This window comes from Triturus cristatus, chromosome 10, assembly GCF_964204655.1.
Source record: "Triturus cristatus chromosome 10, aTriCri1.1, whole genome shotgun sequence".
In the NCBI taxonomy this organism is placed as follows: domain Eukaryota; kingdom Metazoa; phylum Chordata; class Amphibia; order Caudata; family Salamandridae; genus Triturus; species Triturus cristatus.
The window spans coordinates 274,020,125-274,035,654 of record NC_140593.1 but is presented as its reverse complement, the minus strand read 5'-3'; the positions used below and the strand labels follow the sequence as shown (position 1 = coordinate 274,035,654).

The window sequence follows — 15,530 nt, the reverse complement described above, 5'->3', positions numbered from 1 at the left end:
TATAACATTATCTCAAATGCAATAATGTATCTAAAGCAAATCACCTGAAAGTGGATTCAGAAAATCTATACTGTGCCCAATTAAAGGAACGTTTTTTACCCCTTACTCCAAACGGCATAATCTTCATGTTGGCACACAGTAGATATGGCTTCTCCATGTGTTAATGTTAATTCTGGCGTGAAGTCTTTACATGGCTTGAAAGAGTGGAGGCAAAGCCAAGTCGACAATGAGTGGGCATGCAGCCTGTCTGTGTGTCAAAATCTCATTAGGCACTACCAGCAAACTGGCCCTACTCTTCAGGCGAACATTGATGTGTTCATAATGTGCAAGACAAAGAAAAAATAAAGGTGAACAGCAGCAGAGATGGTGTTTAGTTGCTGAGCACTAATAGTCAATAAAAAATGTTAAATAAACGAGCAAGCATTTATTAACCTGCAAATAAATGCTTGCATGTTTAACGTTTTTTTAGACCTATTTACACAATCACTGACCCACCGAGGACCCCCTAACGCCACCCTGCTGGCATCAGTGCGGCCCTCGTTCAGACTGCAGACCGTACTTGCGGCCCCATGGCAAATGTTTGCGAGTAGCCATGCTCTAGACAGTCATAAGGACGGGGGTGAGGATTGAGGTGTGTCCTGCCTTTCCTGGGTGACTCAAAGCTGGACTGAACATAGACCATGGATCCATTTAGAGTGGGGGGAGGAGTCGCACCTGAATAGGGCTGCACCCGACGTTCACAATGCGGTCTCTGCCCCCCTGTAGTGTGTCTGCAGCCAGGGCTTGGGCTTGAATAGGGATGTTGTGCACTTCTAAAAAGTGTGAAGTGCCCCAGAACAAAGACTTGGAGTATAAGCACAGGGGCTGTGACCCCATATTTTTAGACACTACGGGATTTGTAATGAGATGCTGCTGACTACATGCTGCATCAAGGGATTGCTGTGCTGCCAGGGAACCGCCACTTGTTGTGCTGACCTGCTGGAAGGACTGCATCTTTGCCCCAAGGACCCTGTGTGCTGGCCAGCTGCCCGATTTCATGAATCTGCATGCCCCCCAGTGTTTTCAAAGGAGCTCAGCGCAGAGTGAGTGTTGTGAACTGCTCCTGGGTGGTTGTCCTGTGCTGGTGAAAATGCAGTGCTGGTGAGCGCTTTAGGTTTCATTTATCCTACCCTGTGGTTGGGAAGAGATTAAGGTGGCTAGTGCTTTACTGATTGGAGACTTTCTGGTGCTTTAGCCTTCCTGGAAGTTCCTGGCGCTGTACTGGAATCGGAGAGCCGCATGCCTGCTGGGAGCTCTGTGTTCTCACCACTGGAGAGGCTATTTTGCACTCCCCCGGAGTGCTACTCGCTGGGGGGCGCTGCCTGCTGCACCACCGTGGGCCTGAGTTCAAGGCTGGGCCCTACCTGCTGTAGTGCGAGAGACCACGGAAAGGCAAAAGTGGTTGCTCACCAGCATAGCAGGTGCCGCAGGAGTCGCCTGGCAAACGAGCAGCCAAACCAGAGAAGCGGCCGAAGGAGAACGACTGCACATTGCCGTTCCGCCCCTCTGCAAAGGTCAACTACGACGAGACTATCCATGACCTGAAACCTTGCAGCCGCGTCAGGTCTATGTACTGTAGCCCCGCGGGCTGCCGGAGAGGCTGCTTGAGAGCAGAGGAGGTCTCCAGTATAGACGCCTTCAGGCGCTGAGGGCCAACGAGTACCGAGTGACAGGAGCTGCACCGCGTGTTCGCAGGCAGCCCCCTGTGGTAAGTTCTGCCTCGGGGTACCCAGCAAGGTCTCCCAGTCAGTGGCAGCAGGGTGTGTGTGCACCCCCCACCCACTTATCGGGGCTACATACTGGGGGCCACGGTATCTTGTGGAGAACGGGGTAAGACCTCGAAGGAGGCCCCCGCTTTCTTGGCAGATGAAATTACCAAAATTCATGTAGTGGGGGTGCAGTCATACCTATAACCTATGGTTGGTGTCGACCACCGATAACATGTAAGGAAAGAGCAAGCACGCTAGATCAATGGAATACCTACACGATCATGAGAATCTGGTGATTGGTGACACGCCTGTTATATTGGGTGATGTTGGCATAGTGTGTGTTATACCCAACCTAAATGCTGCTTTTTTTATGCCCCGATACAATTTCGCATATTTTAGTGTTTTGCACGCTCAGGTAGGGACAATAGGGGTGAATCATGTTCATTTTCCCTTACATGCTGCATTTCATGACACCAGGTATAGGTCCTTTTATGTCTTACCATGAGAGGATAAAGCATATTATTTCAGAGTATACCCTGTGCAACCTAGGTTTACTTTATTGCACTAGCGTGTAAGGTTATGACAATGGCCTGGGTGGCAAGGTGATTTATGATCAATGTGACATCATGATGTGCCCAGTGGCAGTTGTCATGTCTTTTAGGATAGTCCTTTATTGTATGCTCCCTTTTACATACATTGCCCCATCCACACGACTATAATGGTTCTGAAACAGGTGACCTTTTACCTATTAGCTTGCTCCTGTCTCTTGGACACCAGCTCTTAGTATTCTATCCTAATACCTGTACCTTACGTACATAAACAGGCCCTCAAGGCACTGTATAAATCTGTATAAGGGTCACCAATTTTTTCATCCTGGACCAACAGCCCGATGTGCATGATGGCATTTGTTTGGAAAAACATTTATGATTGTTTTCAAAACATATTGATTCTAGAAGAAACTCCAGAGTGACCACTCTAGTATAGAAGACTATTATTTCCCCCCCTACAAATCAGAGGAGAATTCCTTCCAAGCTGACAAGGGGTCCTGCATACTGAATCTTCGACACAAAGCAGTCTGACATCACTTGCGGGGGGTCATCCTGGAAGCAGAGACTGGGACCTTCATTCTTTTCCATCATGTGAGGGCATAGGTTCTTCCCTAGGGGTTTCTTGGCTATATATATATATATATATATATATATATATATATATTCACTGAAAAAACCATAGGTTTCACACATGTTATAGTTAGCGGAAATTTTACTGATAAAAAACCAATGAAATTCCCCCGTTATAGTTAGTGCAGGCAACTAGAACTCACGCGACCGCAATCCTCTGCTGATGCTAATACTGTATTTAGACACTTATTTGCCCATGTCTTCTTCCATACATTTTTAGCTATACATATATTACAATTTTTTTTTTTTCATAAAGACACATATGTCATCAGCAGAAGATTGCGGTCGCGTGAGTTATAGTTGCCTGCACTAACTATAACGGGGGAATTTCATTGGTTTTTTATCAGTAAAATTTCCGCTAACTATAACATGTGTGAAACCTATGGTTTTTTCAGTGAATTTGCAAGGTTTTTTAAATGCTAATTCCTAACTATAACGTGTGTGAAACCTATGGTTTCAGTGAATTTGTACGGTTTTTTAAATGCTAAGTTACTTTACGCCATTCGTGGCGTGCGCGCCCACTTAACGCAGTTCGTTCCGTGCGCGCACGGTGCGCTTCGCGCACCGTGCGCGCACAGTAAGCACGCGGTGCGCTTCGCGCACCCACTTTACGCAGTTAGTGCCGTGCACGCACGGTGGGCACGCGGTGCGCTACGCGCACCGCGTGCCCACGTTACGCTAGATGGGCCATGTACGCACGATGCGCTTCGCGCACCGTGCGCACATGGAGGACATATGATGCACTTTGTTTTGAAAGGTAATATTTTAATTTTTCGTAACTTTTATAAGCCATGCACAAATGGTGCCCTTCGGGCACCATTTGCACACGGGGTGGGGAGAGTGGATAATTTTTTTATTTTATATAATTTTTTACCGTACGCGTACGGTAAGCGTAATCAGCGAAATTAGCGAAAAAAAAAATTTCCGTTTTTGGCCTTGGGGGATCTTTGGGGACCCCCCCACCTTGGCTATGTGTGTGGGAGCTGTCTAAACAGCCCCTTTACATGTTTTTGTGCTTTGTATTTTCATCATCACTCTCAGTGCGAGAGAGAAAATGGCGGCCGCCGCTTCCTGGTTTCGGCCGATTCGAATGTTTAGTAAGATCTAAGAGCCAATCAGAATCGCGCTCGCGCACGCCACCGTACGCGTACGGTAAGCGTACCGTAAGCGCACCGTAAGCTGGCTCAGATATATATATTGATTTAAAGGCTATTTTCTCAGAATCTACTGAACAGATTTACACCAAACCTACAAAAGGCACTTCCTTGACCTGAGGACTACCTCTCTGCCAAATTTCAAGTAATTCTGTTCAACCGTTCGGGCTGTAGCCCTGTCTAAAGGTCCTATGGAAAAATGCATGGGAAAAACGCGTTTTGGGACCCCCCTTTTATCTCAGCCCCCGCTTGACGAATCCCCCCGAGACTTTCAGGGTAGGAGCGGAGCGTAGCGCCCCACCTATTTTGAAAAATTCGCGAGGATTCGTCGACCGGCGCCAAAGTTATTCCAAATAGAATGTTGCGGATTTCCTATGGAAACAGGGTCCTAACTATAACTACCTACTGGCGACCGCCAGTAGGATATATAGATATATATATGTGAGCAAGGGCCGAGTGGTTCGAAACGCGTCATGGACTAGGCACGCAATACAAATAAACAAGATTTGAAAGCATCGGCGAGTGAAGTTGTCCGTTCCTGCAGATGTGCGCCATTGCACTTTGGGAAGTTTCTTCGATATATATATATATATATATATATAGTTGCTGCATGCATATACATGCTACACATACAGTTTTAAGCTAGGTACATTTAGGCAAATTTCTTAGGGCACACATTTTAGGAATATGCAAGTGCTACTGTTTTTATCTGAACTGCTTATGTTCAACTTATTAGCACTATGGTAGAAATGTATCTACTATTTACTATATTGGAACTTGCAATCTCTTTCGTATACTTCTGTCTCCTGATTGTCACTGTAAATAGGTTTTACAAAAGACTGACGCTGGACCAATAAATATTTAAACGTCCTAATCGCCATCCTGTGTATTTTTTTAGAATAAGTGAGCACGAGTGACTGAGCGGAAAGTAATGTACTGTTTTCCACGATCTCGGAGGAATCATGGTTGTCATGTTCAGTGGTTGCCAGAAACTACCTTCACCTCTGAAAGCTACGGGGGAGGGGGTGATAGTAGCACTGTAGAGCTAGCTGGTCTAACGGCTGACATATCCTGTGGGAGTGTCCGGGAGCGGTTGGGACACCAAGCCCTCAATATGCCAAGCAGTGAAGCACTGTCTTGATTCATAAATGCTTGACTTGCTGAATCTAGCCCTCCAGCGAACAAACAGATTTCCCAGTTATTAAAAATTGAATTTGCAAAGTTGATTCTGCAGCTTAGGTTCTTGCAAGAGGGAGAGCATTCGGTTGGACTCCAGTCTAGTTGTGGATGCACATAGTTTGGGCTGACCAGCTACTAATGTCAATCTGTTCCAGCCCTATACTGTGCAAGCCAGTGGAATTATAGTAGTTCAGGATGTGCACAAAGCTGTGCTTAGTAGGCATGGATGCACTAGTCACCCTCTACAACTAAGTGTACCACAAGTGGCTGAGAAAATTCGAAGCATGGGCTTGCAATGCCTTTACTATACGGTAGTCTAACTCAAAAATTAGTAGCTATATTTGTTTCAAGCTAATATAAGTGTTTTCCACTTAATATGTGGGACCCTTAGTCGACTGTGCTAATGAGTGCTTTGTGGCCAGAAGTCATTGCCTACTTAACACTCATCCAAAACTGGAGTAACTCATATCTTGCTGTATCTTAAGGATGTAAAAATAGAGATCCTGATACAAAGATTATGCAGTTCTGTCTCGTTTGCATCAGACTGTCCATCATGCAGGGGCCAGCCAGTCTCCTTCTCAAAAAGGTCCAAACTTTGACACAACTCACTCTAGATGGAACCCAGTCATTGAAATCACAGTGCTAAAAAAATATTCTTATGCGACCTCCATGGATACTTGCTGTTGCCTCAAAGGATCTCCCTTGCTGTAGCAATGGTTATTCTACTGCAATGAAATCAATACAAGACTTTCTACCAAGCGCATAATCCTGCAGCCTGCTTCTACTTCGACTGAATTGACGGAGTCCCGTCTCATGTTACACCACTCGATTCCTATCACACAATGGGTCAAACTCAAGGCCGTTTGACTAGTAGAAATTCCTTTTTCAATAAGGTCTGTCTTCACTGGCTTTGAGAAGTCCTTTAATTTGGTGGACTGGGGCTGTCTGCACCAGGTCATCACCAGACTAAATATTAGACCACACATTCTTTCATATATTGACTTGCTCTACGATTGCCCAAATCTAGAGTTAGAATTAACTAAGTGTTATTATCCTCATTTAATTTTAAGAGACGAACGAAGAGGAGGGACTTGGTTTTCGCTTCCGGTTTGCCTTGATTCAGGAGGACGACCTGGTCCAGGGCTTTCAATAGAGTGGAGCACTGGTGAATCATATTTTCCTTAATGCTGGCGTCCTCTACCCGAGATACCGCAAATGGACAGGGCCAGACAGATGCCGTACTGCTTTGATTGTGCTTCAGAGAAAATGGGACAAGTCAACCCTTGTCCCACTCAGTGACCCAGATGTGCACCAGTGGAACAACATATTGGTGGCAGATACCCTAAATAATTCATGTAGCTGTGTCTACATTTATCGCTTGACCCCCCTGAGATATTAGGAATTAAGCCAGACTCCCTTGTGGGATGAGGTGGCATGGGGCATCGAACTGCTTTCAAAATTACAGGAGCCTATCTACAGGTGAGGTGTTGCCCAGATAAACAAAAAATTGTGGGGGATCATGATGGGACCACTTCCAACAGGACCCAGCCTAAGATGAGAAGGGACTAATGTGGTTTGGATGGGGGTCATCAAATTGTCTACAAGCGAGCACATTCACTAGCAATAATCGAGGTTTGCAAATTGTGGGTCCTTTTGTTAGTTCTGTAAATAAATGTCGCCCCCCTTTTTTATGTATTGTCTGGGCTACCTCTGTTTTGTGGTATTTTGCGAAATAATAAATATTATATTGGGTATATTAAGGTAAGAATTGTCAAAGTTAAAACGTTCAAGGGTGATAGGTATGCTGTTCAACTGAGTATCAAGATCAAAGATTGTATTTCAATAGTAAGCATTTTATCTAATAATCATTCTGTAAATAAAGTGTTTTGAAAGGACCAGTGGCACAAATAATGAACCCGAATAATTTAAATATTTGCATGACTTTTAGAGAGTGAGTTCTTACCTCCTGGATCACATAATACAGTTGCAAGTGCAGAGAAGATGGACGAACAGCCATTCATAATGACAATCTGAAAAGAAAAACCAAACATTTAAAATGACTAATCATTTTGACATGTGTATTTTGCAGGAGAGAAATCATTTATTGTGGTAAATTACACTACCAGAGTGAAATCCTTTTTATTTTATTGCAAGCGACCCAACACAGTATCCAGCACAAAAGTCTTGTCAACTGTAAAAGCTAGACATCCCAGAACATAGCACCGTTGACAAATATAAACATTTCACAGCAAACCGGTCTACCCGTCACCGATGAACATTGCATGCCCTCTACCCCTTTTTAAAATCCCCTCACACAACAGCACATAAATACCTGTATAGTAACAACAGACCGATGAGAGCAAATTTGTATACTAAATACATTTACTCTATACCTCATCTGCATAACCTTCTTTATACTTCTGAAGCAGTTATCTTGTGGCAGTCTGAAGAATCTAGGCACCGGCTACACCAGCATCGAGTTACTTTTCCATTCAGAAATCTCCAATTGAATGTCTGCTCATCTTTCGACCTCCCTCCCACCCCCCAATCTTAATCACCCACCATCTTCTTAACAGACCATTTGTCTGCAACGGCCATTGACTTCTACATTTCACTAGCCCTGCCAGATTTCAAATCCTCATATTTAAATGTTGGGAGGGAAGGACTGTGCAGGGTCGGCTGACTGTTTAAGCAATGAAACACTCAAACCCTCAGTGTGGGCGAGTGGACACCCAATGTATTTTGATCCTTGTGAGGGTAACTAACATTGCAAAGAGTGTATATTTCGAGCGCACTAGGCAAGCAATGCACGTTCTCAGCCTTTTTACTTCACACCATTTTCCCTTGCTTTTATTTTTCCCCTAAAACCTTCCTTATTAGCTACACCAACAACGTGGCACATGGGTGTAGGTAAATAGGTGGCACACCAACGTTTACACGTGTGAATGCGAGTAGAAATTTGCAGATAGCACTCAAGTATAAAATAACCCAATAGCTCTTTAATAACTGTCTACAATAGTGACCCGAAAATGTAATCCGCATTGTTGTAAAACACTGTCAAAAAAAATTCTAGTTCTGTCCAATAGATGGCTACATTACTACACAAGATGTACACTAGACACACAATATTACGATTTAAGTAATCAAGGAAAGGTGTCTGATAGGTTCGACAAAACAATTTTTCTAGATGAAAGTAGCCACTATAATGCGTTATATTTGAAAACGGAGGGAGGAAACCAATACAAAACTAATGACACCCACACCACAGTGCTGAAGGCTCAGATATAGGATCATGCAAAGTACCGATGGGTGCTCCCGCTTCCAGGCAAATAGACGAGTGCAACACACCAGAAATACAGATCTTGAAACGTAGACAGAACACTAAAGAATAGAACGGAAACGACAAAATAGGCAACGACATATGCTATTTTGGCATGCGTGTATCTTACATCATCTGGACTCAATGGCTTCAAAGCCTTTCCATAATGGGTGAGGAATCCGGCAATTTCTTCTCTGAATCTAAGTTTAAAAAAACACAAAAGCAAAAGAAACAGGGTCATGGAGGACATGTCACTTTAGAACGTCAGTTGCAATTAAGATGTCAATGTGACTTTAATAAAACGTTCAAAAGAGAATAAACCTCATTTAAAACTGACAGGCTGAGAAGGAAACCCCATTTGTTCAGCCACACAGCAGCCCAGAAATGTCTGCAGGCTGTGCTTGCAGTTATCGACGATGGGAAAGGGTATGGACTGTTAAAATATCCAAACCACAATGACAAAGCTTGCTCTGTACTCCTTCCACGTAAGTGTGTTTCTTTGTTTTAGACAAATAATTATACCTTTCACTATGATGACAGAAAGATGACGACTTCAGTCATGTTCATTGTTGTGCGACAGATGCATTTACAAAAGTGCTTTCTCCACGGAATGCTGAAATAAACGTACTACACCGTTTCAGAATATTTGCATTATTTTTAATATAATTAAGGGAGTTTAAGGTCTAGGTAAAGATTTACATATTTTCATTTAACAGATTGTGATAAATTGACAAACAAGAATACATTGATCACAGGGGTGCAGATAGAGGTTCCAAAAACGTGTCCCAAACATGGTCACCACCCATGCTGAAAATTGTAAGCAGCATGAGTAATTGCTCTTGTGGAAGGGTAGGAAACAGAGATACGTCGTAGAGGGGAGTGGGCAAAAGCAGACATGTAGAACCCAAAGACACAGAAATTAAATCGACGATGAAAAGAAAATGGTACGGGACGTAATTATTAGCTCGTTTAATTCATTATAAATGGAACAAGTATCGATCATTTATAGGATACGGAAGTTCGTTTTTTACAAGCCATTACGTTTTCAGTTCATTCTCTTTTAAAGTAACACTTTTCGATTATGTCATTTTAAAGAGTTTCATTTACAGACTTTTAAACTACATTCGGGGCAGCATTTTAAACTTAATGTTAAATGTGTTTGGAAAACAAAAATCTAAATGAGCATCATTACTTAGCATAGCAATTGTAATGACTGAATGAACTTACATACCTCTTCATGCCTTTAAGTTCAGAATACTGGAATAAACTGGCCTCCAAATAGTTCATGCCACTGCTGGAAAGCTTTCCCCACACACAGGAGATAAGTAAAGACATTAGTATAACACCACGTTAGTTGCATCAGATGGATTTAGAATTTCACACGAAATGGATAATGTGTATTCCAAAAACAGCACTAGGTTTACATTTCCAGGTTATCTAGCAATGCAGGAACACTTTGTTTACATAGGATTGATTAGTCCTACAAAACTAAAATGTAATAAACCACAGGAGTATAACCCATAAACCAAGTTCAGATTAGGGTAGGTACATGAAAAAGAACAATATCTCAACTGGTATCAATCTGAAGGACAAATAGACATGTATGTATAAAACATTACGTGCAAAGAAAACGGGAGACTGAATTGATTTTTAGAATGTGCACATTGCGTCATATAATTGTGGATGAAGATTGAAAAAACCCAAGAATTGCACCTTGCGCAGTTGTCGCTGACTTCACAATTGTCACATGCGTCGCTATCTCGGTCTCTTACGTATTCCAAGCACCAAGTCCAATTCGGGTTGTTCTCGCATTTAATTTGCCTACAGTGCTGCTACAACTGTATTTTCTTGTTTTTTGAATCTTCATCCACAATTCTATGATGCAATGTGCAGATTCTAAAAAACAATTCAGTCTCACGTGTTCTTTTTTTTTTTCTTTGCACGTAATGTTTTATACATACATGTCCATTTGTCCTTCAGATTGAAACCAGTTGAGATATTGTTCTTTTTCAATGAAAACTAAAACATGGCCATCAATAACCACTAATACTTTAGATCATGAACCATGAAAATACAAAAGCAGGCATTGGCAAAGCAAACTTATGGAATGCATGCAAACAAAGGCATGAACAATTCTGGTTGTCTGCCATAGCACATTAAAGCCATACCTGTCAACTTGGCCAACACAGACCCAACCCACGTTCAACACATGGGTGAATTAAATTGGTGTACATAGAGAGTAAGTGATTTTATTCATACTTCTCAAGAACGTTAAGGGTGAGTCTGAAAGACCTACTGGTACCCAGATGGAAAATGCTTTTAGAAACGCATGCCGACATTCTTGGGGGGGTACAAAAAAGCATCTGCACTGTGCATGTATAGAAATGTTTTTTAAAACTATCCGGCAAATGTAGTTTCCAGGGGATAGATAGTACAGTTTTTCTTCTGTCGCTGGACTTAACTAATGTGTGTATGTACACTTGATGGGGATGGGGTTCGGGGGTTAATAGTGGGGAGTGCAGGTGTGAGCGAAATATACAAACAGCCTGTCCTGGGTGGGATGTAGTAGGTGTTCGGTGTTCTGGGTGGGGGGCGAGGACAGACGCAATGGAGGCACTGGAAGAAGGATCGTCTTTCCTCTGCAAGTGTAGACACAGGAACTCCTTGCTATGCATGTGGGAGAATACACTTTCCTGCGTGCATATCTTAGGGTTGTGTGGTATCCCTAGCGATGTGCTGAATACCAGTTTGTTTCTTCCTCCATATTACCTTTTCCCTCAATTCATGACAACAGGGCGGTAAAAACTGAAAAAGTCCATGTGTTTGATACCAAAAACATAAGGTTCTTCGTTTCTAAAGAACTAGTCTTCCGGTGGCAGATCAAGGATGTTGCAGGCTATTAATGGGCAGGTCCCTGGTGCTAATGTACCTAATACATTCTCTGTGCCCCTGTCTCACATCTCAGTGTCCTACAGTGCAAACATGGTATCCCTATTGCATCACTGGGAACAATAACTGCAACCAAAGTCCCACGTTTCAGTGAAGAGGGCACAAAATAAGTCACTTAGCGTGACCATCCTGAGTACTTCCTCAACATAGCAGAACTGAAAAATGCACGAGCTGGGATGACAACTCAACAGGGGCGCATGTCTGGCTACAAGATTACATGTTGGTAAAGTGAGATAAACATCCCTTTCCTATAGATGACCCCAGCGTCAACGGTGACTAATCAGTGGTGACTCATACATGAAAATGTAAATGAAACAACTATGAAAGATCTGAAGGAAAGACATGAGATGCATGGAGAAGAAAACCAATCAGTTTCAATGTTTAGCATTCAAAGAGAAACGTACCTTGTCCTGTAACAAATCAAAGCAAAGTTTGTTCTCGCTTGTTCCTACGTTCAGGATGCCCTTTGGAAAACAAATATAAATTACAAAGTTAAGTGAAATGAGCAGCTTGTTCGACTTTTGGGTTTATGTGCCTACTATTGCTAAAGCACACAGGTAAGCACTAAATAATTAAAAAAAAATGTGCCAGATAGTCTTAGTCAGCCAGGATTTGTGCTAGGGACTCTGGCATGAACAACGTTCCAGTCAGTTTCTGGCTTCCACTAAGTGAACTTCTACATTAGTCCCTGCGAAGCCTATTGTAACCTTTGGTTAATGTGTTGTAAGTAGAACATGAAATTCCCTACAACTTGACTCACTGTTAAGACAAAATAGAAAGGGAATCTATAGGTTCAGTACATATTTGCACACAATCGAAAAGTGTGCAGGGGTAATTTATGGCAGTACTAGCAAAGATGCAACAGATTTCATCCAGCCCTTAGAGCACCATGTTTTTTTTAAGCAGAGGAGTAACGATAAGAACTGTAAAAAAGTGCTGACGTCTGGTTTGTTCTGGACAATGTTCTACGTAACTATGTGCTACGGTTGTACTGCGCTGACTGGACAGAAACTGGACCGTGAACTACTCACAATAACTGAAAAGAAGCAATGTCCATAGGTCTCAGCCCTAAAATACCAAGCTATTGACTTTGTCAATCCTTTTTTACTGTCATCCGCATACAAAAACGAGTCGTGGCGCATGCGCGCGCATAATTGTCAACCTTGCTGTGAGGGGTTCTATTAAAGAAGATCCATTCCAACATCGGACTCATGACACCTGCTAGCCATTTTTAATTGTTCTAAAATAGTGGGTGTCCATGTTGGAGCTGCAAATTAACATGTAAACAGGTGGAACATAAAGTGAATTGCTCAGTAGCTCCTCCCAGCTGCTGCGCCCTTGTAAAAAACACAAAATTAAAACAATAAATAAATTAAATATTTAGAATGAGGGAGCAGAGAACAGGCAAATCACATGTACTCCATTAAAATAGAGCCCCTCCAGGTCAACAGTGGGAGGATACAATTTATCCAGTTCAGTGAATGAGTTAAGGTTGATGAAATAAGTGGATAGGGCAGTGTGGCCACTGCCCGAGATTTCCGTTAGTAACTGTGGATTGAACAATTATGATTGGTTAGGACAGGTAGAGAGGCACATTTCTGGTACATGGTTATGGTAGCAATTTGTGTCAGGAAATAATATTGGCTTGGCCGGGACAGTATTAGTTGCGGGTGACTGCGTAGTGGTTACACTTAGTGTGGTGTGCACATGAAAGGGGCGAAACAATCCTACCTGAAAAATAAAGAAGGAACGGGGTGTTTATCAACCGCATGAATGTGAGGTACATGAAATAAACCCGTATGATCAGGTTTTCTGAATGACCTGTGGCTGTCTCCACATACCTGTATCACTTTCTCGCGTTTGTGTAAACTTCCTCTAAACATTAGGTGGGCGTTGTCTTTAATATTACCTTATCTCGCGGCCATGGTGTATTAATACACATAAGTACTGCAGTTAGTGTTTTAATGGATATATAAATCCTATGTATAGGACATTTAAATACAGCAAGCATGACCTGGCGAGTCATTAATGAAAACCCAACAAACAGGTGAGCCACATGCTGCCTCTGAACCGTTCGGGGGGCAGATATTACAAAGACATGCTCGATACATAGGCACGAATAGCTAAGCGGTCCAAGTGCGGAAAAAAAAAAGAGAATACAAGAAAGGTAAAACAAGCATGGATATAAATGTAAAATCTAACAAGCTACAAAAAACATAAATCAAAATGGATAATTCAAGTGTCGGCTGAACTAAACATGAATAGCAAAAGGTGTCATGCAAAGGGGCGTAAAGATAACAAATCAAGATGTTTAGAAAATGAATGTGTTAAAATATAGGTCTCAAACACAGGCAAGAATGAAACCGATGCATCATGTAGTAATGCCATTGTAAAACGTAGTGCAGAACAGAAGTGGGCGTAACATTAGGGTAAACGGAAACAATGGAGAAAATACTGCATGGAGTGTTAGGTACCACTGCAGCCCAAAGGCTTTTATATAAGTCTCTTGTTGATGCCAGACGGCCTCGTTTTCGCCGACAGGGCGTCAGCAGCCGGAGAGAGCCTGTTTGATCCGGTCGGAGCAGCGCTTCCGCTCTGCGTCACCGCCGCTTCTCAGAATTCGCAGGGTGACGCCACCCTCCCTCCCTGTGAATTCGCAGCCAGAATCCGGCCCACTGCGGGGGCTCGGCACCCCAACCCGGCACGCTGGCAATGTTCCATCTTCAACAGTCTGCTGACCCGGGAGGGCTGCACCTGGTGCCCGCCGACCGGAGGCACCCGCAGCGTGTTAACAAACCGAAACAGACCCACTCGGAGAGGGGAGTCACTCCGTCGCACGTTTTAAAGTGGGTTGAGAGGATTCTATTATTATATTGTTTAAATACGGTTTCCCTACAATTTCCAATTAAACAAGTGGGTGGGGATAACAACAAAGTAAATCGGTAAAGCCGTTTCTCATTATTAATTAGGCATATAGAGAGAATTTTACATGCATGTAAAATATAGAGATAATATATTAATGGGATCAGAATGGAAATGGGTACCCCTAAATATCGCACCACGATGCGGCTTTCCTATTACAATACCGGTTTTAGCTATTGACTTTTAGGGTTACCTCACCTTTTTTAGTCTATGCGGTTTTCACATCATTTGCGTTATCTAACGTTAGTGGAACATTCCCAATAGACGGAGGACACTAAATAAGGATATACACTACAACATTCATAAACCTCGACTATGGGGTTCCACGACCTGTAAAATAATTTGACGGCAAAGAGGTAAGCCGCATGCCAGCCATTAGTACAAAAATTGCAGTTAAAGAAAAGTGTTTATTTTCTTCATGTCCCCTAGTGGCTAACACTCCGCGGGCTGATCTTTAGTCTCCTGCCCCGTCATCTACTTTGCCATGTCTTTCCCTCCCTCACCTGCGGGTTATTCTCCGGATGGTAGGCGTCCTGCAGGTACAAGTTGAAGCCCTGGTCCAAGATGCCCCGGCTGCCCGTGACGCGGGCCCCCCTGGCAGACAGACCCGCTTGCTCCGCGTTGTAGCTCATGACTCCGGGCGACAGTACGATGGCAGAAGCTTCTGGCTAGCAACCCGCTCTGCGCAGACACCTTGTCCCTACGATGCGATCACCAGCTCTGCAAGTTCCGAGTGCTGCTAACTCCTCCCGGTGCCCCCCGCCTTGTATAAACTCTGCAGCGGCTCCACCTTTTACAGGGAGGGCTGCGGATGAAGGAGCAGCTGCAGACGGCTCCGCCTTTTCTCAGAAGGCCGGGTGACGACGTGCCAATGGAAGGCACTGCTTGGGCATGATGGTGCTCAGCAGATTCCATCTCATCGTCGCGTCGTTATGTTTTCCACGAATCATATATAGTCACTAATAGATTTCAAGAAATTCTGGGTGGGAAACAATGCAAGTGCAGATGCACTGCACTGCACACGAAGCTGCAGCTCCATAAAATAAAACAAAAGCAATGGTTTTCTCCTATGCGATTAATA

General features: G+C 43.3%; 1 protein-coding gene across 1 annotated transcript in view; it reads right to left on the bottom strand.

Annotated features, from left to right (window-relative positions):
* LOC146789312 (1-aminocyclopropane-1-carboxylate synthase-like protein 1) overlaps positions 1-15,296 on the bottom strand; it is an 80,191-nt gene extending 64,895 nt beyond the window's left edge. The window contains exons 1-5 of the mRNA XM_085631058.1: positions 14,953-15,296; positions 11,932-11,991; positions 9,810-9,880; positions 8,709-8,778; positions 7,223-7,289 (exon numbers count right to left, since the gene is read on the bottom strand). Of these exons, the coding sequence (XP_085487184.1) occupies positions 7,223-7,289; positions 8,709-8,778; positions 9,810-9,880; positions 11,932-11,991; positions 14,953-15,081 (397 nt within the window). The 5' untranslated portion in view covers positions 15,082-15,296. The remainder of the gene's footprint in view (positions 1-7,222; positions 7,290-8,708; positions 8,779-9,809; positions 9,881-11,931; positions 11,992-14,952) is intronic.
* Between the last annotated feature and the right edge of the window lie 234 nt (positions 15,297-15,530).